The sequence below is a fragment of the Cynocephalus volans genome, chromosome 1 (genome assembly GCF_027409185.1).
Source record: "Cynocephalus volans isolate mCynVol1 chromosome 1, mCynVol1.pri, whole genome shotgun sequence".
NCBI lineage: Eukaryota > Metazoa > Chordata > Mammalia > Dermoptera > Cynocephalidae > Cynocephalus > Cynocephalus volans.
This window is the reverse complement of record NC_084460.1, coordinates 116197375-116225052: the sequence shown is the minus strand read 5'-3', so window position 1 is coordinate 116225052 and position 27678 is coordinate 116197375. Positions and strand designations below refer to the sequence as shown.

Below are 27678 nucleotides of genomic sequence, written 5' to 3'. Positions count from 1 at the left end.
TTTTAATTAGAAAAGAGGATTTTGAATGTTCCCCCCCACACACAAAAATGAAAAATGTTTGAGGTAACGGAATAAAAAAAACAGTGGTTTCCAGGGTTTCCGGGGAGGAGAAAGGAAAAGAAAGAGGAATGAAAGGGTGGAGCACAGAGGATTTTTAGGGCAGCAAAATTATTTTGTATGATGCTGTGATGGTGAATACATGATGTTATGCATTTGGCCAAACCCACAGAACCGTACAATATGAAGAGGAAACTCTAATGTAAAATTAAGTTAATCATAATATATCGATATTGGTTCATAATTGTAACAAATGTACCACACTAGTGTAATATGTTAATAATAGGAGAAACTGTGTACGTGTGTGGGGGAAGGGTATGGGACTGTCTATACTTTCTGCTCGATTTCTCTGTAAACCTAAAACTGCTATGAAAATAAAGTCTATAACTTAGAAAAGAATTTTTAAAAAGAGAAAAATGTGTAGTGATTAATTTGCAAATAATAATAAAATACACAATACTTTCTATTGCAAATTCCATTTAGCCAATTGATTCTCACAGAATGTTTTCATTGAGTTTTGCCAAACTCTTGTCTCTGTAATCAACCTATGGTTGCAGTTGATGACTGGATTAGTGCCAACTTGAATGCTGGTGGATATTTTCCTTCAGCTGAATGAGTAACACAAACGCAAAACAACAAAGACTTATGTCAAAACTTCTATCATTCACCTGTGATGTGAGCAGCTTATTTGCTGAATCAGATAGTAGTTCCTGAATGTTGGAAGAATATTTCCTCAGTTTAAAAAAAATTCATAATGTAATGGCTACAGATGTGACACACTTTTAAGTGTAATCTTCATCATTAATCTTAAGGATATAGATAATACTAAAATACAGTAAAACAATTAGGAAGTTACCAGGTTCGAGTATTCATTCTCTCTGTTTTTAATATACTTATTTAATTGCAAGTTTATATAATTTGCTTTCAATAATGGCTGTGTTTAATAACTGGCTTGCAAATGTAGTAGCAATTGGCCCCTAAGAGCCAGCTTCAGACACTGCTGTCTGGGAGGGTGCACATTACCAACATGGTACAAAGGTGCAAGTCTTTCATTGCCTTTTCTGCATGCCTCACGGTCTCGCTTTCACACTGTTTCCTCTTACATCATCTCATCATAATTTTAACAAGTATTATGCCAATTTATTATAAAAACATATTCAGAAGCGCAAAAGAACATGCACAAGTGGAGCAACTGTGATGTGCACTTCAGCTGCCTCCTCCCTGCCACTGCTCCTGTCCACTTTTGCCAATGACTCCTTGCTGTCAACAGCAGTGACCACTTCTCCCTCCTGCTTGTACTTGACTCTCTCAACAGCACTCTCCTTCCTCAAAAGGTGTCCGCTCTTGGCTTTTGTGATACCACACACCTGGATTCTCTACCACTTCAGGGAGACAGTATCTCCATCTCTTTTGCTGGCCCCACTCCTTTACTAGTCCTCTAACTTTTAGAATGTTCCAAACTTGTCCTTGGATTCTCTTCTCTTTTCGATCTACACCATCTCCCTAAATGATCTCAACCATGATTTTAATGTCATCTTTCTGCTGATGAATCCCAAAGTTATATCTTTATCCTTGGTGTCTATCCAGAGCTCTGGAAATGTAGCAACTCAGCATTTAACTTTGGATACTTAATAGGACTCAAAGATAACATGATCTGATATTCAATATAATCACTGTGTACTTACCGAGTTCCTAGTTTGTGTACCTACTGCTCTAAGCACGTGGAATACATCAGTAAAAACAAAACAATTTTTTTTTTCTTCATGGAGCTTACATTTTATTGGAATAGCCACTATCTTCTTAGTTGTTCAAGTCAAAGACCTAGAGTCATCCTTAATTTTTCTTTTTTTCATCCTTTGTATCTTTTGTATTTTTTCACCTATATAAGAAATTCCTGCTGGCTCTCTCTCCCAAACATATGCTGAATCTCTTCTCTCCATCTTCACTGTAGCCACAGTCACTAATCAGTGTCACCTCTCTTGTGGATTACTGCAGCAACTTCATAACGAATCTTCTTGTTTCCACTGGTGTTGCCCTCTCACCCTCATTTACCTTTCACACAGTAGTAAGAGTATCACTTTTAAAATTGCAAATTTTATTGTGTCATTCTCTTGCTTAAAATGCTGAATGGCTTTCCATTTTCACTAAATTCAAGTTTTACATTATTGGGATCCTGCCTACTTCAACCTCATCTCTAACCACATCACCTCTCACTTGTGCCTTACTGGTCTTTCTGTTTCTTGAGCATTGTCAAGCTGTGCTCACCTCAGTACCTGTGCATTTGCTACTCCCTTTGCCTAAAAGAGTCTCCCCTTAGACCTTCATATGGCTTTGACTTCCTCTTGATACTATCTCAGATCAAATGTCAGCACCTCAGAAAGATTACTTAAATAGTGACCAAGCCAATTATTCTCTATCACACAACTCTGCTTTTTGTCACAGTACTTTCCACAACTTGAAATTATATTTATCTTTGCCTTTATTAGTTTTTGCATGCCTCCTGTCATCCAGTGCATGTCCTTCATGAAAACAGCACCTTGTCTGTCTTGATCACTGCTGAATTCCCAATATTTCTAACAGTGCCTGACATATCAAAGGAGCTCATTTAAATATTTATTACATTTATTGAAAGAGTACCCTTGGGCAGTTCCTACTGTTAACAGAGCTCTCTTTTACACTAAGCCAAACCTATCTCTATGTCACTTTCACCCATACCAGTCCTGCCATTTGAGGTGACACATAATACTCTGATTTTTCTCCCTGGAATAATCCTTCAGATATCAGAAAATAGCTCTCATTTATTTTGTAATTGTTCTCTTCTCCATAACTAGCATCGCCAGGTTTTTCTCTATTTTTTGTTAAATGACTCAGTTCCTTTTCATTTAACATATATTAAACATATGCGTTAATAACATACACTAACTGTGAAAAGATGATGCAAAACATTTCAAGATAAAACAGAAACAGAACATTTTTATTCTACTATTCAGAATTAACTAATTAAAGTATTTTGATGTATTTCCTTCCAGTCTTTTTTTATATATGAATTGAGAAATTAGAATTATGTTCTCTAATAGTTGTGCATCCTGTTTTTTACATTTAATATTATAACTACTTTTTGATGTCATTAAAATTTTTAATTATTTTTTTATTGTGGTAAAAATATACATCACATAAAATTTACCAGTTTTAAACCATTTTTAATGTAGAAGTGGGCATTAATCACATTCGTAATGTTGTGCAGCCATCACCACTATCAATTTCCATAACTATTTTTTTTTATCAGTTCAAACAGATATTCTACCCATTCCCATTCCCTCCAATCCATGGTAAACTCTAATCTACTTTTTGTGTCTATGAACTTGCCTTTTTAACAATTTTAATATAAGTAAAGTCACACAATTTGTCCCTTTGTGTCTGGCTTCTTTTACTTAGCATAATGTTTTCAAGGTTCAACCATGTTGTAGCATGTATCAGAACTTCATTCCCTTTTAATGGCTGAGTTAGATTCCATTATATATATATGTATATATATAAATGGAATATTATATATAATAATATTAATGAATATTAAATGGAATATTACTATATGTGGAATATATATGTGCATATATATATAAAATTTTGTTTACCTATTTATCTGTTGGGCTTGGTTTGATTCCACCTATTGGCTATTGTGAATAATGCTGCAGTGAACATTTGCATAAAGTATCTGTGTCCCTATTTTCAGTTTTTTGGGGTATAGAGTGGAATTTATGGGTCATGTAGTAATCATATATTTAACTTTTTGAGAAGCCATCAAACTATTTTCCCAGTGATTGCACCATTTTACGTTCTCAGCAGCAATATATGAGGGCTTCAGTTTCTTCACAGCCTCAGCAACACTTGTTACTTAATTTTTAAAAAGTTATTTTAGCCATTCTCATAGGTATGGAGTATTATCTTATTGTGGTTTTGATTTGCATTTCCCTAATGACTAATAACATTGATCATATTTTCTTGTGCACATTGGCCATTTGCATGTCTTCTTTGAAAAAATATTTATTCAAGTCCTTTGCCCATTTCTCAATTGGATTTTTGGGGTTTGGCTGTTGAATTCTAGAAGTTCTTCATATATTGTGGATATTAAACCCTTATTATACATATGATTGCAAATATTTTTCCCATTCTGTAAGTTGTCCTTTCGATTTTTAAATAATGTATTTGAAGTAAAAAATAATTTTTAATTTTGATGAAGTACAATTTATCTATTTTTTGTTGTTGTTACTCATGTTTTTGGTGTCATATCTAAGAATCCATTGCCAAATCCAAGCTCATGAATATTTACCCCTATCTTTCCTTCTAAGAATTTTGTGTGTTTAGCTTTTATATTTATATCATTGATCAATTTCCGTGTTAATTTTTATGGATGATGTGAGATAGGGGTTCAACTTCATTCTTTTGCATGCAAAAATCCAGTTGTCCCAGCATCATTTGTTGAAGAGACTATTGTCTCCCCCATCAAATGGTCTTGATACCCATGTTAAAGATCAATTGGTCATAGATGTACGGGTCTACTTCTGGACCCTCAATTCTTTTCCATTTGTCTATATGTCTTTCTTTATGCTAGTATCAGACTGTTTTGATTACTGTTTTTGTGGTAAATTTGAATTTGGGAAATGAGAGTCCTCCAGTGTTCTTCTTTTTCAATATTGTTTTGATTCTTCAGGGCCCCTTACAATCCCATATGAATTTGAGGACTGGCCTTTCCATTTCTGCCAAACAAAAAACAAAAAATACCCCCCAAAGCTACTTGAATATTAATAAGGATTGCATTAAATTTGTAGATAACTTTGGATAGTATTGTCATCTTAACAATATTAAGTCTCCCAATCCATGAATGTAAGAGGTCTTTCCAGGTTTTTGTGCCTTTTAAAATTTATTTCGGCAAAGCTTTGTAGTTTTCAGAGTACAAGTCTTTCCTTTTCTTGGTTAAATTTATTCCTATTTATTTCATTGTTTTTTTGGATGCTATTGAAAATGAAATTGCTTTTTAAATTGTCTTTTTGAATGTTCATTGCTATTTTGTAGAAACACAACTAGCTTTTTGTGTTGATCTTGTAACCTAAAACATTGCAGAATTTGTTTATTAACTCTCTAGTAGCTTTCTTCTGGATTCTTTGATATTTTTAAAAATAGGATCTTGTCATCTGAATACAGATAGTTTTACTTCTTTCCAATTTGGATGACTTTTTTTTTCCTTTGGCAGCTGGCTGGTATGGAGCCAACTTGGATAAATTTTATTTTTTCTTGTCTAATTTATATGGGTAGATCTTTCAGTATACTGTTAAATAGCAGTGTTAAAAGTGGGTATCTTTGTCTTGTTCCTAATCTTAAGGGAAAAGCTTTCAGTCTTTCACCCTTTAGTAAGACATTAGCTGTGGGTTTTTCATTACATGATATATAATCATGAGGATTACACACAACATCCTAAATTTATAACAGTCAAGTTTGAATTAATACCTTAACTTCAATAGCATGCAGAACTCTGCTTTTTTCCAGCTCTGTCTCTCCATATTAGTTGTTGATGTCACAAATTACACCTTTATCCTTTGTGTGCCAAATAACATAAATATGTAATTATTTTTATGCATTTGTCTTTTAAATCATGTCGAAATAACAGGTGGAATTACAAACCAAAAATACAATAACAACAGCTTTTGTATTTGCTGATATAGTTACCTTTCCTGGAGATTGTTATTTATTCATAACTGTTCGAGTTACTGCCTAGTGTCCTTTCATTTGAACCTGAGCTCTTAGCATTTCTTTTAGGTTAGGTTTAGTGATAGCAAACTCTTTCAGCTTTTGTTTATCTGAGACTGTCTTACTTTTCCCCTCATTTTTGAAGGACAGTTTTGCCAGATATTGAATTCTTGCTCCGCAGATTTTTTTTTTCTTTCACCACTTTAAATATGTCATCTCATTGACTTCTGATTTCCTTCTGGTTTCTAATGAAAAATTGGCTGTTAATCTCACTGCAGATCTCATATAGATGATGACTCACTTCTCTCATTGCTTTCAAGATTCTCTCTTTGGCTTTTTACAGTTTAATTATAATGTCTTGGTGTGGATCTCTTTGGGTTTAATCTATTGTAATTATTTGAGCTACCTGTATGTTCAGATTCATGTCTTTTATCTCATTTAGGAAGTTTTCTGCCATTATTTCTTCAACTATTCCTTTTGCCTCATTTTTTCTCTTCTCCACTTCTGAGACTCCCACAACACATATGTTGGTCTGCTTGATTGTGTTTCACAGGTTCCTTAGGCTCTGTTCATGTATCTTCATTTGTTTGTCTTTCTGTTCTTCTGATTGGATAATGTCAATTGTCCTGTCTTCAAGCTCACTGATTCTTCTGCTTGCTCAAATTTGCTGTTGAACACATCTAATACATTTCTTACTTAATTTATTGTACTTTTCAGCTCCAGAATTAATTTTGGCTCCTTTTTATAACTTCTATATATTTATGGACATTTTCATTTCATTCAAAGATTGTTTTCCTGATTTCCTTTAGTTATATTTTTCCCCCCTATGGTTTCCTTTAGTTCTTTGCCTCATAAATTTAATATATGTGTTTCCTCAGGGATGATTTCTGCCAATTAATTTTGTTCCATTAAATATTATAATGCGGTTACTCTGAAAATTAGATTTTCCTTCTTCCTTAAGGTTTGATACTTTTTATTTTGCTCTTTGTTGAAGGCCTTAGTTGTCCATTGTTTAGTGAATTTTCCAAACTATTCTTGCCGAGACTGTATTAGTTGTCATGTGTGTTCACTGAAGTTTCTCTTTTTGTACCTTTTATTCAGCTAATCTTTTGACAGAGATTTTCTTGAACTCCAGGAGTTAAAATACGAATTAATAACAACAAAAAAGCCTCTCCCAATCTTTGCAGATTGGTTCTGTACTTATTTAACACTTAGCCAGGCTTACACTGAGTATAGAGATCACTCAGAACTGAAAGCTTATTGTCTTCTCTGGTCTCTCCCAGGCATGCATCTTACCCTGGGCATGTACATGGCATTCTATATTCCCCATATACACAGGTGTTTTTGAATGCACTGATTTCTCAAAGATAATATTCTTAACTTCTCATCCAAGTCTTTAGGTGTTTACTTTATACCTCAACTATAATCTTTTGTAGCAGGCAACTGTGTGTTGTTTGTTAGCCTTACAGTGTTTTCAAGCAATGTATGTTGCTTTTCTGGCCAGAATGAGTTCTGTGTTAGGTGAAACAGAGATAAGTATTCACGTCAGTCCTTCAGGTAGCTCCCAGACAGGTTAGAACAGGCATACATAATAATCGGCAAATAAAGTCTGCTCTACTTCCTCTGTAACCAGAGACCAGAGTCCTGAACTGGGAACTTGGGCTACCATTTACAAGATAGCCACCAACTCTCAAGTTCAACATTTCATCGGTGGGGGCCCACATGGGTTCAACATGTGTACTGAGAAGTGTTATTTCTGTTCAGGGCCCATCTGTCCTGGCCACAGCATGATGTTCATCTGCAATAATTGCAGGGTATTTAGATTCTACAAACCCAAATGTCATAGAAACTTTAAAACCTTTAAACTTTGAAATGTAATCCTTGCAATGTCAGGTGGACTAAAGCATTCTGGAAAGCAGCTGGTAAAGAGCTTACAATGTATAACTCATTTGAATTCGAAAAACGTAGAAATGAACATGTCAAATACCAGCAAGAGCTATGGAATAAAACTATTGTTGCAATGAAGAGAGTCAAAGAGATCAAACAGAAACACCAACGTAAATTTATAATGAACAAATTGAAGAAAAATAAAGAGCTATAGAAAGTTCAGGACATCAAAGAAGTCAAGCAAAACATTCATCTTATCCAGGCCCGTGTTGCAGGCAAAGGAAAGCAGCTGGAAGAAAAAATGGTACAGCAATTACAAGAGGATGTGTACGTGGAAGATGTTTCTTTAAAATCTTTCTGTCTGTAACCATTTCTATTTGTATGTTTGAAAATCTCCTTTGGAGACAGAACTTCTAAATTATTGATTTATTTTTTGCATAAAGTTACTCAAATGAAAGGCAATTAAATATACATCCTTCTTGCATTGTTTTCTGAAATGCGTCAGATATTATGGATGTTAGACTGCATCTCAGTGTTAAATCATTACAATAGATGTGGTTATATAAATCATAAGAATTGTGCTTGTAAATACAGAAGTGCTTTGTGGACATAAAATGGTCATGCCATCTAGATAACGACACTAGGCGGCATTTATGTCATAACTAATGACAACAATTCATGGCTAGTGACATAAAAAATAAAATTTTCTTTGAATAAAATATTCCTTTTATTAATGTTATGTAGAAGGGAGATAAAAAAAAGAACTAACAATTGATTTGTATGTCAACTTCAAATGATGTCTTTTATTTTGATTTCAGTATTTCTTGTTTTGGTTTATTAACATATAAGAAAAGTGTAATGGCCTTGTATAATGAAGTCTAATTATGCTGGACTGTTTTGACTTGGTTTAACTGTTTTTTTTTTTTTTTTTTTAATTTTACTTATTTAGTCAATATACAATGTGGTTGATTATTGTGGCCCATTACCGAAACCTCCCTCCCACCTTCCTCTCCCCCCTCCCTCCCAACAACCTCATATCTGTTCAATTGTCGTTATCAACTTCAAGGAATTGTAATTGTTGTGTCTTCTTCCCCCTCCCCCCAGGTTGTCTGTGTATTTATTTATCTATTTTTATCTCCCACCAATAAGTGAGAACATGTGGTATTTCTCTTTCGGTGCCTGACTCGTTTCACTTAATATAATTCTCTCTAGGTCCATCCATATCGTTGCAAATGGCAATATTTCATACTTTTTTATAGCAGAGTAGTATTTCATTGTGTAGATATACCACATTTTCCATATTCACTCATCTGATGATGGACATTTGGGCTGTTTCCAACTCTTAGCTATTGTAAAAAATGCTGCAGTGAACATTGGGGAACAGGTATACCTTCGACTTGATAATTTCCATTCCTCTGGGTATATTCCCAGCAGTGGGATAGCTGGGTCATATGGTAGATCTATCTGCAATCGTTTGAGGATCCTCCATACCATTTTCCATAGAGACTGCATAATTTTGCAGTCCCACCAACAATGTATGAGAGTTCCTTTTTCTCCGCAACCTCACCAGCATTTATCATTCACAGTCTTTTGGATATTAGCCATCCTAACTGGGGTGAGATGGTATCTCAGTGTAGTTTTGATTTGCATTTCCCGAATGCTGAGTGATGTTGAGCATTTTTCCATGTGTCTGTTGGCCATACGTATATCTTCCTTTGAGAAATGCCTATTTAGCTCTTTTGCCCATTTTTTAATTGGGTTGCTTGTTTTTTCTTGTAAAGTTGTTTGAGTTCCTTGTATATTCTGGATATTAATCCTTTGTCAGATGTATATTTTGCAAATATTTTCTCCCACTCTGTTGGTTGTCTTTTAACTCTGTTAATTGTTTCTTTTGCTGTGCAGAAGCTTTTTAGTTTGATATAATCCCATTTGTTTATTTTTCCTTTGGTTGCCTGTGCTTTTGGGGTTGTATTCATGAAGTCTGTGTCCAGTCCTATTTCCTGAAGTGTTTCTCCTATGTTTTCTTTAAGAAGTTTTATTGTTTCAGGGTGTATATTTAAATCCTTAATCCATTTTGAGTTGATTTTCGTATATGGTGAGAGGTATGGGTCTAGTTTCATTCTCCTGCATATGGATATCCAGTTATCCCAGCACCATTTGCTGAAGAGGCAGTCCCTTCCCCAGTGAATAGGCTTGGTGCCTTTGTCAAAGATCAGATGGCTGTAGGTGTGTGGGTTGATTTCTGGATTCTCTATTCTATTCCATTGATCCTTGTGTCTGTTTTTAATGCCAGTACCATGCTGTTTTGGTTATTATGGCTTTGTAGTATAGTTTAAAGTCAAGTAGTGTTATGCCTCAAGCTTTATTTTTTTGCTCAGCATTGCTTTGGCCATGTGTGGTCTTTTGTTATAAGACCATATAAATGGCTGGATAGTTTTTTCCATTTCTGAGAAAATATCATTGGAATTTTAATGGGGATTGCATTGAATGTGTTTATCATTTTGGGTAGTATGGACATTTTCACAATGTTGATTCTTCCAATCCAAGAGCATGGGGTATCTTTCCATCTTCTTCTGTCCCCTTTAATATCTCTCAGTAGTGGTTTGTAGTTCTCATTATAGAGATTTTTCACATCCTTGGTTAACTCAATTCCTAAGTATTTTATATTTTTGGTGGCTATTGTAAATGGGCAAGCTTTCTTGATTTCTCTTTCTGCATGTTCACTATTGGAAAATAGAAATGCTACTGATTTTTGTGTGTTGATTTTGTATCCTGCTACTTTGCTGAAATCATTTATCAACTCCAAAAGTTTTTTTATAGAGGCTTTAGACTGTTCGATATATAGGATCATGTCATCTGCGAAGATGGACAGTTTGACTTCATCTTTTCCAATCTGGATGCCCTTTATTCCCTTCTCTTCTCTGATTGCTCTCGCTAGTACTTCCAACACTATGTTGAATAGGAGTGGTGAGAGTGGGCATCCTTGTCTAGTTCCTGTTCTTAAAGGAAAAGCTTTCAGCTTTTCCCCATTCAAGGTGATATTGGCAATGGGTTTATCATATATGGCTTTAATTATGTTGAGATACTTTCCATCTATACCTAACTTATAGAGAGTCTTTATCATGGATGAGTGTTGAATTTTATCAAATGCTTTTTCAGCATCTATAGAGATGGTCATATGGTCCTTGTGTTTGATTTTATTAATATGGTGTATCACATTTATTGATTTGCATATGTTGAAAGAACCTTGCATCCTTGAGATGAATCCCACTTGCTCATGGTGTATAATTTCATGTATGTGTTGCTGTATTCTGTTTGCTAGTATTTTATTGAGGATTTTTGCATCTATATTCATCAAGGATATCAGCCTGTAGATTTCTTTTTTAGTTGTATCTTTACCTGGTTTTGGTATCAGGGGGATGTTTGCTTCATAGAATGAGTTTGGGAGAATTGCCTCTGTTTCAATCTCTTGGAATAGTTTGTAGAAAACTGGTGTCAATTCCTCTTTGAATGTTTGGTAAAATTCTGCTGCAAATCCATCTGGTCCTGGGCTTTTCTTTGTTGAGAGTCTTCTGATAAGAGCTTCAGTCTCCTTTATTGTTATTGGTCTGTTCAGATTTTCTACATCTTCTTGGCTCAGTTTTGGTAGCTTGTGTGTGTCCAGAAATTTATCCATTTCCTCCAGATTTTCAAATTTGTTGGCATATACTTGTTTATAGTAGTCTTGAATGATTCCTTGTATTTCAGATGTATCAGTTGTAATATCACCTTTTTCATTTCTAATTTTTGTTATTTGGATCTTCTCTCTTCTTTTTTTAGTTAGCCATTCTATTGGTTTGTCAATTTTATTTATCTTTTCAAAAAACCAACTTTTTGATTTGTTGATCTTTTGTATTGTTTTTGAGTTTCGATTTCATTAAGTTCTGCTCTGATCTTAATGATTTCTTTCCATCTGTTAACTTTGGGTTTGGATTGTTCTTGTTTTTCTAGTTCTTTAAGGTGAAGTGTTAGGTTGTTCACTTGCCATCTTTCCATTCTTCTGAAGTAAGCATTTAATGTGATAAATTTCCCACTTTGTACTGCTATTGCAGTATCCCACAGGTTTTGGTATGATGTATCATTATTTTCTTTAGTTTCAATAAATTTTTTGATTTCCTGTTTGATTTCTTCTTGGACTCATATGTCATTAAGTAGAATGCTGTTTAATTTTCACGTGTTTGTATAGTTTCCAGAATTTCATTTGTTATTGATTTCTAATTTTAATCCATTGTGGTCTGAGAAAATACATGGGATAATTGCAATTTTTTTGAATTTGTTGAGACTTGATTTGTGACCTAATATGTGATCTATCCTGGAGAATGATCCATGTGCTGATGAGAAGAATGAATATTCCGAGGTTTTTGGATGGAATGTTCTGTAGATATTTTCCAAGTCCAATTGATCTAGTATGTTGTTTAGATCTTGTGTTTCTCTGCTGATTCTTTGCCTAGACAATCTGTCCAATATTGACAGTGGGGTGTTCAGGTCCCCTGCTATTATGGCATTAGTGTCTATTTCCTTCTTTAGGTCTAATAGAGTTTGTTTTATAAATCTGGCTGCTCTGACATTGGGTGCATATATATTTATGATTGTTATGTCTTCTTGATGGATCAATCCTTTTATCATTATGTAGTGTCCCTCATTATCTCTTTTTATGGTTTTTAGTTTAAAGTCTATTTTATCAGTTATAAGAATAGCTACTCCAGCTCATTTTTCATTTCTGTTTGCATGGTAAATCTTTTTCCATCCTTTCACTCTTAGTCTATGTGAGTCTTTATGGGTGAGGTGGGTCTCCTGAAGGCAGCATATAGTTGGGTCTTCCTTTTTAATCCAGTCAGCCAGTCTGTGTCTTTTGATTGGGGAATTTAAGCCTTTTACATTAAGAGTTGTTATTGAAAAGTGTTGATTTTATCCTAGCATTTTATTAATTATTGTTTGGATGTCTTAGGTGTCTTTTCTTCCTTTCTTTCTGATTTACTGTTTGTTTGCGTATTTGTTGGTTTCCTGGGTTGTAGATAGCCTTTTTATTTGTTTGTTTTCTCTTCATGAATGCCATTTTTATTATACTACTGGGTTTTTTGTTTTTTTGTTTTTGTTTTTTTTGAGTTTTTATGGCAGTGGTAGTTATTTTTCAGGTACCAAACCCAGTACTCCCTTGAGAATTTCTTGTAAGGGTGGTCGTGTGGTGGTGAACTCCCACAGTTTTTGTTTGTCTGAGAAATATACTATTTGCCATTCATTTCAGAAGGATAGCCTTGTGGGGTAGAGTATTATTGGCTGGTAATCTCTGTCTTTTAGTATTTTGAATATATCATCCCATTCCTTTCTGGCTTTTAGGGTTTGTGATGAAAAGTCTGATGTTAGTCTGACTGGGGCTCCCTTATAGGTGATGTGATGCTTCTCTCTTGCAGCTTTTAAGATTCTCTTTGTCTTTGAGTTTTGCCAGTTTGACTATAACATGTCTTGGAGAAGATCTTTTTGGGTTGAATATGTTTGGGATCTTTGGGCTTCCTGAATCTGAAGATCTGTGTCTTTTCCTATACCTGGGAAGTTTTCTGTCACTATTTTGTTGAATATGTTTTCAATGCAGTCCCCTTTTTCCTCCCTTTCTGGAATACCCATGAATCAGATATTTGAGTGCTTAAGGTTGTCTGATATCTGTTAGATTTTCTTAAATGTTTTAAATTCTTTTTTCTTTTTTTTGTCTGCCAGTGTTATTTCAAACAGCCCATCTTCAAGGTCAGAAGTTCTCTCTTCTGCTTCTGCAAGCCTGCTGGTTAAACTATCTGTTGTGTTTTTTATTTTGTTGAATGAATTCTTCAGCTCAGCAAGCTCTGCTACATTCTCTTTCAGGGCATTGATTTCTTTGTATATTTCTTCTTTCAGGTCCTGTATACTTTTCCTCGCTTCATCGTGTTGTCTAGCTGAGTTTTCTTGTATCTCATTTAGTTTCCTTAGAATTATCACTCAAAATTCCTTGTCAGATATTTCAAGGGCTTCTTGTTCTATAGGATCTAGAACTTGAGAGTTATTACCCTTTGATGGTGTACTTTCTTGATTTTTCATATTTCTGGTATCTTTCCTTTCATGTTTAGTCATTGTGGCAGGGGATTTCATGGTCCACTGGTTTGACACTATTGTCTGGCTAGGATGCTGCTGGGGCTGCCAATTTGGTATGGCTGCCTCAGTATCTGCTCGGTTGCCCACTAGTGCCTCAGGTGTGTGGTTACCTCGGGTCTTGGGCCTCTCTGAGGAGGCGCCTCTCTGGTCAGCATGCAGTCAGCTGGGCTGGGGATGGAGTCCGGCGGTGGCAGCAAGGCCTACCTGCTGGGTTGCATGCTGGCACTGCAGGGAGCGTAGTCTCCACGGATCTTTGGCTTCTCCAGCTGGGAGCTTCTCTGATCGGCATGCACTCGGCTGGCCTCGGTGGTTTAACTGTTCTGATAACTTCTGTGGATATTGGGAATGAGAGCTGAATAATCCTTGCCTGAAACAGCACTATACAGTTTCCTCTTTGGAGCATACTCAGTTCTAACTTGTGACTTCTGGTAGAATAAGCCTTATTGTTATAGACTAGCAATGATCTAGAAGCAAAGGAATCCTGAGGTTTTTAAAAATTTGTTCTGTGTTTTTCTTTTAAAAAGCTCCTAATTGTTTATGCAAAATAGAATTTGCACACAAAATAAAATCATTTTAAGGTAAAAAAATAAAACAAAAAAAGATTGCTGCTGAACTGATGAGGGTGTGAGCAAGTGCAACTAAAAATGCACAAAACTTTTCTGTCATTTTATTTAATTTTTTAATGTTTCTATTTTTTATTGCTTATGAATATTCATGAGAAACAAAGCTGATGTCACCCCTCATACTCAGGACGTGAAGGCCAGATCCATACTGACAGCATGCCCATTAGCACAAATTGCAGTTGAATCTTATGTCCCCCACCCAATTATCCCCAACCTCCCTCTCCCTACCCCTTTCCCCCCGACTCCACTTTGTATCCCAAGGTGTGTTCTCTCCCTCTGCAAGTCCAACGCACCAATGTGGTCTTTCTTTCCTTCCTTCTTTCTCTCTTAGCTCCTGCTTATGAGTGAGTACATGTGGTATTTATCCTTCTGTGCTTTGCTTATTTCACTCAACATAAGTTTCTCCAAGCTCATCCATGTTGTTGCAAATGGGAGAATTTCATTCTTTTTTATGGCAGAGTAGTATTCTACGGTGTATACATACCAGTTTCCTTATCCAGTCATCCGTCAATGGACATGTAGGTTGGTTCCATATCTTGGCTATTGTGAACAGAGCTGTGATGAACATGGGAGTGCAGGTATCCCTTCAGCATGATGATTTCCATTCCTCTGAGTAAATACCCAGAAGTGGGATTGCTGGATCGTATGGAAGATCTATCTGTAGTTGTTTGAGAAACCTCCAAACTGTTTTTCATAGTGGTTGTACTAATTAACAATCCCACCAACAGTGTAGGGACATTCCCTTCTCTCTATACCCTCACCAGCATTGGTTATTCACCGTCTTTTGGATTATAGACCAGTCTAACTTGGGTGAGATGGTATCTCAGTGTGGTTTTAATTTGCATTTCCCTGATGGCCAGTTATGTTGAGCATTTTTGCATGTACCTGTTGGCCATTTGTATGTCTTCCTTTGAAAAATGTCTATTCAGCTCCTTTGCCCATTTTTTAATTGGGTTATTTGTTTTTTACTGTGTAACTGCTTGAGTTCCTTGTATATTATGGATATTAATCCCTTGTCGGATGCATAGTTAGAAAAAATTTTCTCCCACTCTGTAGGTTGTCATTTCACTCTGTTGATTGTTTCCTTTGCTGTGCAGAGATTTTTAGTTTGATATAGTCCCATTTGTTTATTTTTTCTTTTGCTGCTTGTGCTTTCAGACTCATGTTCATAAAGTCTGTGCCCAGACCTAGTTCCTGAAGCCTTTCACCTACATTTTCCCTTGGTAATTTTACAGTTTCAGATCTTATACCTAAGCCTTTAATCCATTTTGAGTTGATTTTAGTATATGGTGAGAGGTGCATATCTAGTTTCATTCTTCTGCATATGGATATCCAATTTTGCCAGCACCACTTGTTAAAGAGGCAGTCTTTTCCCTAATGTAGATTTTTGTTGCCTTTGTTAAAATATCAGATGGCTGTAAGCCTGAGGAGTGATTTCTGGCTTCTTAATTCTTCTCCACTGGTCTTACTGTCTATTTTTATCCCACTACATGCTGTTTTGGTTACTATAGCTATGAAGTATAATTTGAAGTCAGGTAGTGTTATGTCTCCAGCTTTATTTTTTTGCTTTGGCTATTCGGGGTCTTTTGTTGTTCCATATGAAAGTTAAGATTGTTTTTTCCATATCTGTGAAGAATGCCATTGGTATTTTGATGGGGATTGCATTAAATCTGTAGATCACTTTGGATAATATGGGCATTTTCACAATGTTAATTCTTCCAATCCAAGAGCATGGAATATCATTCCATCTTTTTGTGTCTTCTTTAATTTCTTTCAGTAGTGGTTTGTAGTTCCCATTGTAGAGATCCTTCACCTCCTTGGTTAAATTGATCCCTAGCTATTTTATTTTCTTCCTGACAATTGCAAATGGGCTTACTTTCTTTATTTCTCTGTTCGTTCATTATTTGAATATATAAATGCATCTGATTTGGGGGCATTTATTTTGGATCGTGCAATGTTACTGAAGTTATTAACCAGCTTTAGGAGTTCTTTGATAGAGTTTTTAGGTTTTTCTCTATATAGTGTCATGTCATCTGCAAATAGAGACAGGTTGACTTCATCTTTTCCAATCTGGATTCCCTTTATTTCTTTCTCTTGCCTGATTGCTCTGGCTAGTACCTCCAGTACTATGTTAAATAGAAGTGGTGAGAGTGGGCATCCTTGTGTTCCTGTTCTTAAGGGAAAAGCATTCAGTTTTTTAAAGTCACATTTTTCTTGACTTGGTGTTCTCTTAGTTGCTGTAAATGTTTGTTTTCAGAGTTCTGACAAAGTTGGCTCTGCCAATTTCTACTTGTTTTTGATGTTTCTGTGGGAGATGGGAGCATGGAGCCACCTACTCTACCATTTTGCTAATGTCAATCTTCATTTGTCATTAAATATGTTAAAGCATTACTTTTAATGACTGCATATTGTTCTATTATATAGATGTACCATAATTTTATTTTAAGTGTTGCCATGATGAACATCTTTCTACATCTCTGATTATTTTTTACCTTAGGATAAATTTTTGGAAATGGACCAACGATGTCAAAAGTTTTGAACATTTTTTCTTCATATTTATTGCCAAATATCCCTGCATAAGACTTACATCAATTTAGATTCCCACAAGCAGTGTACAAGAGGGTACATTTTATCACTCCCTTATCTAAAATTTAACAGTCTTTGCCTATTTGATAGGGGTAAAAAGGCATTTAGTGGTTGTTATATGTCTGCTCTTTTAAGAATTCCTCATGTGACTTGAATTTGAATCCCTTAATTGCTTTGGTCCCTCAGTTTGTGCTGTACTCCAATTTGTTCATATCCTCAGATGTGTGGGCCAAAGAAGTTACCTGTTCTCATAAATATAAAACTTGAACTTAATTTGTAGTGAATCTGAATGGTGCCTACCCCAAGCTGGTGCCTTTCAGACCTGCAGGACGGCTGATCTCCCCACCTCTGCTGCTCTCTGTGATCCTCAACATTCTTCTCAGCCTGGCCATGCATATTGTGGGCTTCATCCTGGTTCAGAGGCAGCCTTGGTATTCCATGGAGATGCACAGGTATGATCATAGTATCAATTCCAGCCTCTCACATTCTAATTTTTATCAAACATCATCTGGCCACTATGATGGGAGGCAAATAGGTCTCTATTCTTTCAAAGACTTTGGCTTCCTTAAGTCCTTAAGGCAAATTTCTGGTGATTATTTCTTCTCTGTAACACAGTTTGATGTATCATTCATTGGCACTTATTTTTGCCTGCGCTGTATGATGATGATCTGTGACTATCTCTTATATCTAGGGTGACCATGCATTATAGTTTGCCTGGGCAACCCAATTTAAGCAACCCAGTCTAAGTGAAGTGATATCTCAGTAAAATTATTAAAGTCTTTGCCTTTCATTTTCAAAACTGTCCCTGTTGGATGATAAATTACATGGTCACCCTACTTATAAATTATCAGAGATCTTAAGCCACTCAAGGGAAGAATCATGATTTATCTCTTCCCCATATAGCCTTAATACATGTGATGGGTGCATAATCTGTTGAACAAATAACTGATTGAATCTATCTGTCTGACTATCTAGTCTATCTACCTGTCTTCTACCTATCATCTGTTAATGCATCCAAAACATAGGTCTATCTGTGTTTGTTCCTTTCTCATTTTTTAGTGTATTCTTCACTAAAGTATAGACAATGATAGAAGCACTAAATGCCTGCTCTGGACACGGTTTGATACGGAGTCTTGGGGAGGCAAATGCTCAATAAAGGCCTGTCATCTTACCTCATTAGCTCCTTTCATTTCCTTATTAGTGCCTGCACAGCGCAAAATGAAAGCATCTCAAAGTTAATCACTTCTCCAACTGTTCCAGAAAAAATGGGAAGTAATGGTGCCTTCACAAGTTTTGAGAATACTACTGTATGGTTCTTGGGAACAATCAACTGTATCATTGTGGCTCTTATATTCTCTAAAGGAAAGCCATTCAGGCAACCCACCTACACAAATTGTAAGTAGAATTGTACTGGGTCATAGGTGAGAAGTTACCAGAGAGGAGAATAGACATGCCCAGGTCACTCAGGGAGCAGCTGCAGGGTTGCCCCTGACCAAGGGTCTCCTGACATTCACTCCAGAGTTCCGTAAAATACATTGTACAGCCTCAGCCTTGTGGTCCTTTGCTCCTTCTTTCAAAGCTGCATTACATACTAGGCCTTCTTTCTCCACCTCTTTCCTTCACCAAAAGTTTGGCTCTTGATGTCTTTTCTTGGGATAACCCCAAAGTGGGAAAACCAATTTATTTCTCAATTTGTCAGTATTTGTCAGAATTTATCTTGCAACAGGTGGGGAGAAGGGTCACAGCACTTGGTTGCAACCTGTCTCCTGCCATGCAGACAATGGTCAAAACGGCATTGTGTGGCAGCAGGCTGGGAGTGGGTCCAGCCTGGAGAAATATGACTATAGAGGATTGTAGAAGCTCTTGGCCAAAGTACCTCCCACCTCCTTACATTCTGGGGTGGGGAGGTTCTTGGAGGAGAAGTGGATGACCTGTTTAATCTCTGGGACATTTATTTGTATACCATTACTACCTCTCTAATTGGGAAAATTCAGAAGCACAAGTTGAAAACTCAATATCTCATAAAAATCTGTTCAGAGAAAATCATTTTGCCTTTTCCTTCTTGAAATGAGGAAGCAGTCGAATGCTGACCTCTACATGATTGCAATTTAAAAATTTATTTACAGCTGTCCTTTTTTCCAGAAAAAGATCTGAGGCAGATGATTTGCATTAAGGAGACTCAGATACTTGGATGTCTACAAGGCATTTATTGAAAACATATTATGTTAATGTTACCCTAGTATGTATTTACCACTTTTATTAATTGAAACTCATAACATGCACATGAAAATTACCACTTGCCTCAAGGACATGAATAGAAATTGTAGAGGTGAGACCCATTGCATAGAAATGAGTACTTTTCTGGGCCGGCCCGTGGCTCACTCGGGAGAGTGTGGTGCTGAGAACACCAAGGCCCCGGGTTCGGATCCCATATATGGATGGCCGGTTCGCTCACTGGCTGAGCGTGGTGCTCACAACACCAAGTCAAGGGTTAAGAAATGAGTACTTTCCATGTATTATGCTGTGTTTGGAAGTAGAAATCAAGTAATTTAATCAGTGTTAATCTAGAATATGTCTGTCAATCGATATGACACTTTATACTCTGATTTCTCAAAATGATAGCTGTGTTCTTATTTCCTCAGATATATTTGTCCTTGTGCTGATCATACAGCTGGGTGTGTGTCTATTCATTCTATTTGCTGATATTCCAGAATTATATAGGCGTTTGGATGTAAGTCTTATATCTGGGATATGATGATGTTTTACAGCCTTGTAACACCCTGACTTCAAGAAGCAGGTCACAATTGCAATTGATGTGAATTCTTGACACCAATTATTTTGGGATGGCAGAGTTAAAAAGAATGATGAATTTGTTTACATATATTTTAAAAGCTAGTCAGGAAATAAAATTACTTCTAGTCTTGATTTCCTGAGTACTTTCTTCAGAAAGTACTAAATATTTTTCTTTTGAGATTCCTCACAAGACTGGAAAATCTATATACATTTTCTCTTTCAAATATGAGAGAATTTCCTCCTAAATTCTTCTGTTTTGAAGCTGTTTAAAACAATTTTGCACATAATACTTTTTGGGTTAATTCTCAAATCTTCATTTATATTTTTAATCTCTTTAAAATCATGTTTTTCTGTATGTTTATACTTAATGTCTGCAAAACTTCTAAGAGCCATGCTTTACCTCATGCACTCTTTTACATTTTGTAGTATTGAGACAACTTTGAAACCCTACACAATACCAAAATTTTACATATTCAAGCAAGGGAAAAACATATATTTTGATTTCTCTGACCCATCCTACTTTTGAATTAAAATGTAATCATTATAAAATGTCCCTCAGACCAATAAATAAAATATAGAAGAGATGATTAAGGGTACTGAGCTTTTTTTGCTTAGTGCTTTGTATATCTGCTTGCCTCTCCATCTCAAAGATGAATTTCATGAGGGCCAAGATCAATTTTACTCATTTTTATACTCCCAGTGCCTCACACAGTGGATGGCACAAATAGCAAAGGAATGACTGACTGATTATTGTATATCAGGTTATAGACAAGCACTTATAGTGTCCAGTGCATTACAAACCAGCAATACCTTCACAAACCCACAGTGACATGTAACACTAATATCTACATTCATATATTTTATTTTTATAATTCTATCAATGTGGTTAGCAGTGTAATTATCATTGTTGTTTAGTGTCTTCATGAATTAGATTAAGTACTCAGGGAGATAATAGTCTGTGCCCACTAGTCTTCTAAGTGAGTTAAACTTAATCCTGCAGAAGTTAAGGTTAAGACATGTTATTAGGTGATTTTGTCATTGTGTGAACATCATACAGAGTACTCTCAGAAACCTAGTGGGTATAGCCTACTACACACCTAGGCTATATGGTATAGCCTATGGCTCCTAGGCTACAAATCTGTATAGCATGTTACTGTACTGAATACTGTAGGCAATTGTAACACAATGGGAATAGTTTGTGGGTCTAAACATATCTAAACTTAGAAAACATACAGTAACACTGTCCTGTATGCAGTTGGTTCATTGTTGAATGTTACATTGTTCTGCAGTTCACAACTATATACAAAGACTCTTACATCCATGTATATATATAATGTGCACATACACATACAAGATGTATATTACATGCATATTTCATAGAAGTATGTTCATTACATACAAGAGTTACAACCTATGAAAACATGTGCTGTAAACACGTGAACATTGCTCCAGCATATATTTGTCTTAAGAGTAACTGTGCTTCATCATCTCCCACCAGCTTCTCTGCACTCCTGTCCTGTGGAGGGTCTACATCGTCATCATGCTCAGCTCCAATTTCATCGTGTCCCTTGTTGTAGAGGTCAGTGCCCTCAGGCTGCTGATCACTGTGGGTGGGTAGGTGGGTGGAGGGGTAGTTCATTAGGAGTCTGAAAATGAAATAGCTTCAGCTGACCAGGGCTCCTTGGGTGCTCTCTTCCTCCACAACACGGGCAATGGTGCTTTCCTCTGATGAGTTCCAAACAAGCCACTGTAAAGCGGGGCTGGGGACAACAGAATTATGATCTCTAAGGTCCTATTCACTTCTCAAATTCCCAGATGGAGACCTAACATGGTTTACTTTTTAAAATTGAGATATGTTTCACACATCATAAAATATACCCTTTTAAAGTCCACAGTTCAGTGGTTTGTAGTATACTTGCTGAATTGTGCAACCATCAGCACTACCTAATTTCAGAACATTTTCATCACCCCAAAGAAATCTGGTACCTATTGGCAGTTGCTCCTCATTCCCCCGTCCCCTGCCTCCTACCCCCCTGGCAACCCCTACTCGTCTTTCTGTTTCTGTGGATTTGCCTATTCTGAACATTTCATATAAATGGAGTCATACGATATGTGGCCTTTTGTGCCTTGCTGCTTTCACTTAACTTGTGTCATTTTCACTTTACAGATGAGAACTGAAATTCATAGTGAGCTTTTTCAGCCGTAATTCTCCAGTTCCCATTTGCTCTGTTTCCTCAGTGAAATGAACTGTGCTCCTCCTTTCTTTCTCTATGTGCTTCACTCTCTCCTTCCTCAGTGCTGAGACACAATCTCCATTCTTCAAAGCCCACTGTTGGGCAGGGGGTGCTCCTGAAAAGGTGTCCCTGAGGAAAGAGAGATTAGATGCAGGCTTCTGTCTATTTCTATTCCTGCTCCAAGTTACAAAACTGGAATTGTCCCAGTGCATGAGGCATTCACAGCAGGCCATGAGCACTTCCAGCCTGACTTCCCTGCAATGTTATAGGGAAGAGCAGTAGAACAGGAGCCCAGTGAACCTTCCTTACTACACACAGTAAAGCTGCACAGGAGCTGGTGGAATAGTAGGGCATAGAATTAGGATACTGGAGCATCTCTCTCTATGCTAAACCAGAGCTTCTCAAACTTGAGTGGGCATCAGAATCACCTGGAAGGCTTGTTAAACACAGATGGCTGAGCCCTACTCCTAGCATGTCTGATTGGTGGTAGGTCTGAGTAGGTGGAAGAGTTTGCATTCCTAACTGGTTTCCAGGTGATTCTCATGTGGCTAGTTCAAGGACCACACTTTGAGAAGCACTATGCTAAGCCATGTGGACTTCAAAGTGACCACATTAATAAAAGAGCATCACCACGAGTGTCCTCAGACTAAATTGCAGAAAGATAGTTCTTGCTCTTTGGAGGATAATCTTATGTATCTTGCCTCTGCCTATAACCTAAGTATTTCCTCTGTCTAGTACATCTTTCCCCCATGTCTGTGTATTGAAATGCTGTTCCATCCTCTATGGCCAAGCTGTGGTACTATCCTCTTCATGAATCTTTCCTGGTGCCTGGATCAGTTAGGCAAATAACAAAACTCAAGAGTGGCTTAAACAATAAAAATATTTATTGACTCAACAAGAAGATTGGATGTGGATGGCTTCAGGACTGGTATTGTGACTCAATAGTCCACATTAGGGATCCACATTCTTCCTCCTTTTTATCCTACTGTCTTTAGATGTGGCCTTTCATGTTTGTGCTTGTCACTTATGGTGCCCAAATAGCTTCCACATAGCTGGATGTTTTATCTACTTTCGGTGCAGGCATAAAATGGAAGAAGAGACACCAGCAAGCTTTTTCCCCCTTGAATTTGAACTTTTTATCAGGAAAGACAGTTTTTCCTGCAGCCCATCAGCAAACTTTCTTTGATGCCTTACTGGTCAGAGCTATGTCTCATTGTCATCCTAAGTAAGAAGGGATTCGGGGAAAGAGAATCCATGAAATAGATTGGCTTAGACCATGTACTTATGTTTTCCTTTTAGGTGGGCAGGAAATACTTGGGAGGGAATGAGCTGTAGAGTAATCAAGTATCAAAGTCTTCCATGATCCCCTAGCAGGAAACCCTTCTTCTGTCAGTATACCTGCAGTTAAGAGCACAAGGTCAGGGGTAATTGTGGGGCTAGGGACATAGATAGCTATGCTAATTGTATGGCTACGCAATTCATAACTAAAGCCAAAACATTTCATTATTTTAGTTATACTAAGTTTCCATTTGTGCTGTCAGGGCTAGGGCTCAGACCCTTCAAACACATTGTACAGACTGGATCACAAACCCCTCACATGCCTGGCTGGGTCATCAGACCCCTCACATGCAGGTCCACGCTAGGTAATTGGGAAAGATCCCGGGAGCCGCTGGCAGACGACATGAGCTCAGTCCTCAGCTTCCTCAGCAGTAGCAACAGCAACTTACAGGTCCAGCAGTGGCAGCGGTGGCCTCTTGGATGGTCCTGGGGCATTGGCAGAAACAACTTGCAGCAGCAGTAGCTGTGGTGGCCTCCCGGTGGCCCCCTGGGGTGCATCTCAGGGGTGGGGGGCACCGTGGATCAGAGCCACTTGTCCTTTATACTTCAGTCCATAACTCGGACACCTGGGTGCCCATGCACATCTACATCAGACAATAGCCAAGGAACACCTGGGTGCACGTGCATATTTATGTAAAATGCTCGGCAAGATTGCGAACATCTGAGGGGCCCTGACCATTTTCCTATGTTTTCCCTACAGTAATATACCTGGGTTTGAATCCTGGCTCCACAACTTTTTTGCTGTCTGACTTTGGGCAAGTTACTCTACTTCTCTGTGTCTCTGTTTCATCATCTGTAAGATGGTGATAATAATGATACCTTACCTCATTAGGTTATTGAAGTATGAATTGTGAACAGTAAAAATCATATAGTTGGTGTTTAATAAATATGAGCTATTATTATTATATTATCTTTTGTGGCACTTACCATTTCTTACTTCATATCTATCAATCAGTCAGTCATTCCTTTATTCATTCATTCTTTCCATGAGCATTTGTTGACCACCTGCCATATCCGAGGGCACCATGCCAGGGTAACAAGGATGACAGAGGGGCAGAGCTCACAATCTACAGGAAAAAAGGACAAGGACTTCAGTTATTTCTGCATACATTTCTTCTCTTACCTTCTATTCAACTATGCTGGCAAGAACTCAGTAGCTATAGCACCTAAAACCCTGCTTTATGCTAGTAGGAGCTGGGTAAAGATTTATTCAATTATTAAATGTAAGAAGTGACCCTGCTCATCCCAGCAGATGGAGAGGGTAATTTGATGCTCATGAAAGACAGAGTTTCTCCTTTGTTTCTCATGTTGAGTGAGAAATAGAGATGTACACATGGATGTGTAGTGTAGGCTTTCAGCAGCTTCTAAATTGAAAAGTAACATTGAAGGGTACCAACTCCTGCTCCCAGGCCCCTCTACTGTGGTCTCCAGTTGCTCAGAGTTACCCCTTTCCCTGCTGTCAGTGGATGCTCAGGGACAAATCGAAGCCATTGCAGTCTTCGGTGAAGGAAGTTGCAATAGAGAATTATAAAAGATGTTCTGCCTCATGAGGTAAGCCTAGCAGGGTAGAGAAAGACTCCAGACTCCTGGAATGGGCTGTGCCAACTCCCTACTTCCTGGCCAGCCTGTGACATAGATGGTCCAAAGAGTTTTTTGGGGACAGGCATGAAGGATGGCTAGTCTCCTTTTGCACAGTTCTGAGTACTGTCTGGTCTGCTGAGCTCTAACTCTAACCGTAACCTTATCCTAACCCTAACCTTAGAGAAGCCCAGAAAAGGATCTGAATGTGAGACCTTATCCTTAAGTGATCAATCTAACCTCCAGCTGAGAGACATGGGGGCTAATGTGGATAGCTTTAATCACCCCCACCTTTCTTTTTATTACTTATGTGTATGTATGTATGTATGCATGAATGCATGTATGTATTTATATAGGTAAGTATGCATGAATAATTCAAGTAGCCAGTCAGAAGAACTCATGTGATGAAGTATTTTTTTTTTTTGTTTTGTTTTGTTTTAAGAAATGTAATCTCATTAAGGATTTCCTTTTATTTCTAGTTCGGCGTTTAATTTACAGTGTAGAAAGACAGGATAGATCACCTTTCAGTGCTTCAGTTTCCTCTTCTGGAGTAGCAAGGTGATACTGGTCATCGTACTACTGAGAAAAGCTCAAAGCAAGGTGCAGAGCACTAAAGTTTGTGTGTGTGCATGTGTGTGTGTGTTTTATTTCATTTATTTTAAGGCCTGCTAAGGTTTTCTGGAGGTAAGTTAGGTTTTAAAACCTTTAATTGATACCAGTGCTCCTGCCTTATCCCAGTTCTCAGGAGAACTACTGTTCTCTTGTTAATTAAGGAGAATGAAAAATCCTTGCTGTGGGAAAGTAGAATAACAGGTTTGGCTGGGTGAGCCCTGAGGTTTGCAAGAAGCTGATGAGAGGGCTCTGTGGGCCTTTAACAGTCTGCCAGGTGATTAATTTTCAGGGGATTGATTCAGACCAGCTCCTTTTCATGGGCAGTGGGACTCAAATAGCAAAGATGGGTGAATTTGAGGAAAACTACTATCTCCTACAGAATTAACTCTTTCAGTTTGGCAAAGAAAAACCTGAAGGGCACCAAAATCCGTTCTAATCCTGTGGGACAGCTTGGTTCCTCATATTTTGCTCTTTGTTTCTTTCATGATAACTTCTAAGAGCCAACTGTTGTGACTAAATATGATAAAAATGGAAAATTCATATGATAACCTCTTATGCACCCTGTAAGTTATAACTGGTCTTTACTCGAGTCTCAGTCTAACTCATGAAATAAAATGGCAGTCCAAAATGTTTCCAAAGAGACATATCTTTTATAATCTTAAAAATGCATTTCAGTGGAGGTGAAAGTTAGAGGCTTGTGTGAACAGGGCCACAGTACATGGCCACTTGTTAAATGAATAGTTCAGAACTGTGGGTAGACTGAGAGAGCTAGGCCTGCTCTGCATTGTAAGGGGAGTTATTTAATCCTTACAACAAAGATAAGGAAGGGACTGTTATTTCCAATCACTGAGACTCAGATAGGGTAATTAATTTGCCCATAGTAGGTGTCAGAGCTGGGACTTGAATCCAGATCCGTCCAACTCCAGGACTGTGGCCTATCTTCCAGTTTCACTGACCTGTGTTCATGACTGTGCAGTGATGTACCAGGATGTACTGAGGACACACACGTGTGGCACATCTTCCTGTAGGGTCAATTATATTTGTTGTTAAGTAATTTTAAATGTCATTTTATATTAAATCAACTATGAATGTGATATAAAGTGGAATATAGAATTTGAATGATTTTAAGTTTAATTTAGATGTAAGATTCAAAAGAAATTTCATCTTTGACGCAGGCCACTTCAAGCTATAGTCCCAGATTCCTGAAACTATATACCTCTTTCTTTTCCCAGAGAATAAGTAGAAAAGTTTGAGAAGTCGAGACCTATCTCATGAAATCACCTTAGATTTATCCAGGGCTCAAGTTCCTTGTCAAGTTGTATCTAACCAGACATTGCAGTAGTGCCATATTATGGTCTGTGGAGGGCTGTAGCCTCAGAACACTTGACCTCTGATTGTAAAAATTAACTCTTTTATTTTGCAGGAGGCCATTATTGAAAACCGAGCCCTGTGGATGATAATCAAAAGGCGTTTTGGCTATCAATCAAAAAGCCAGTATCGGATATGGCAGAGGGACTTGGCAAATGACCCTAGTTGGCCCCCGCTAAACCAAACTTCCTACTCTGACATGCAGGAGTGTGGTAGTGGGGTGTCTTACAGCAATCCAGTGTTTGAGAGCAATGAGGAACAACTTTGAAGGATATGTAATATCCAAGTTGATATCACAGAGAAATGACGACCAAAGGAACCAGTTTCATTGATTTGAAAGAAATGAGACTCTTACACTGTCAGCTGGAGTTTGGGGAATATCTATCAAATCATGGGAACAAATTAAAGTCTGTTTGAAAAATACTTTCTACAGTGAAGAACACTGCCCCAGAAGAGTGCTTCCCTCTTGGCTTCTGAAAGTACTGGAGGTGTTCAGTGAACCAAGAATGGGCCAAGGAGGAGAATGTGTAATCTTTCTTCTTAGGATAATATTTTCTTATTTTTTTTTAATGAGTTGAAGGGAAGTAGTACTGGGTATACTCACAGAGTTGTAACATGTTAATGATCATTTTTTAATTCTTACTTCATTGATGGAAAAACTAATGCATGGGAACCATCGCACCAAATTGTCACTGTCTGGT

The 27678-nt window shown here is 37.3% G+C and overlaps 1 protein-coding gene and 1 pseudogene across 1 annotated transcript in view; both read left to right on the top strand.

Annotated features, from left to right (window-relative positions):
- ATP13A4 (ATPase 13A4) overlaps nt 1–27245 on the top strand; it is a 167286-nt gene extending 140041 nt beyond the window's left edge. Inside the window, exons 27-31 of the mRNA XM_063107150.1 lie at nt 17335–17506; nt 18256–18449; nt 19697–19785; nt 21346–21426; nt 27033–27245. Of these exons, the coding sequence (XP_062963220.1) occupies nt 17335–17506; nt 18256–18449; nt 19697–19785; nt 21346–21426; nt 27033–27245 (749 nt within the window). The remainder of the gene's footprint in view (nt 1–17334; nt 17507–18255; nt 18450–19696; nt 19786–21345; nt 21427–27032) is intronic.
- Nucleotides 7533–8053, top strand: LOC134386428 (probable ribosome biogenesis protein RLP24; annotated as a pseudogene).
- Nucleotides 27246–27678: the final 433 nt, after the last annotated feature.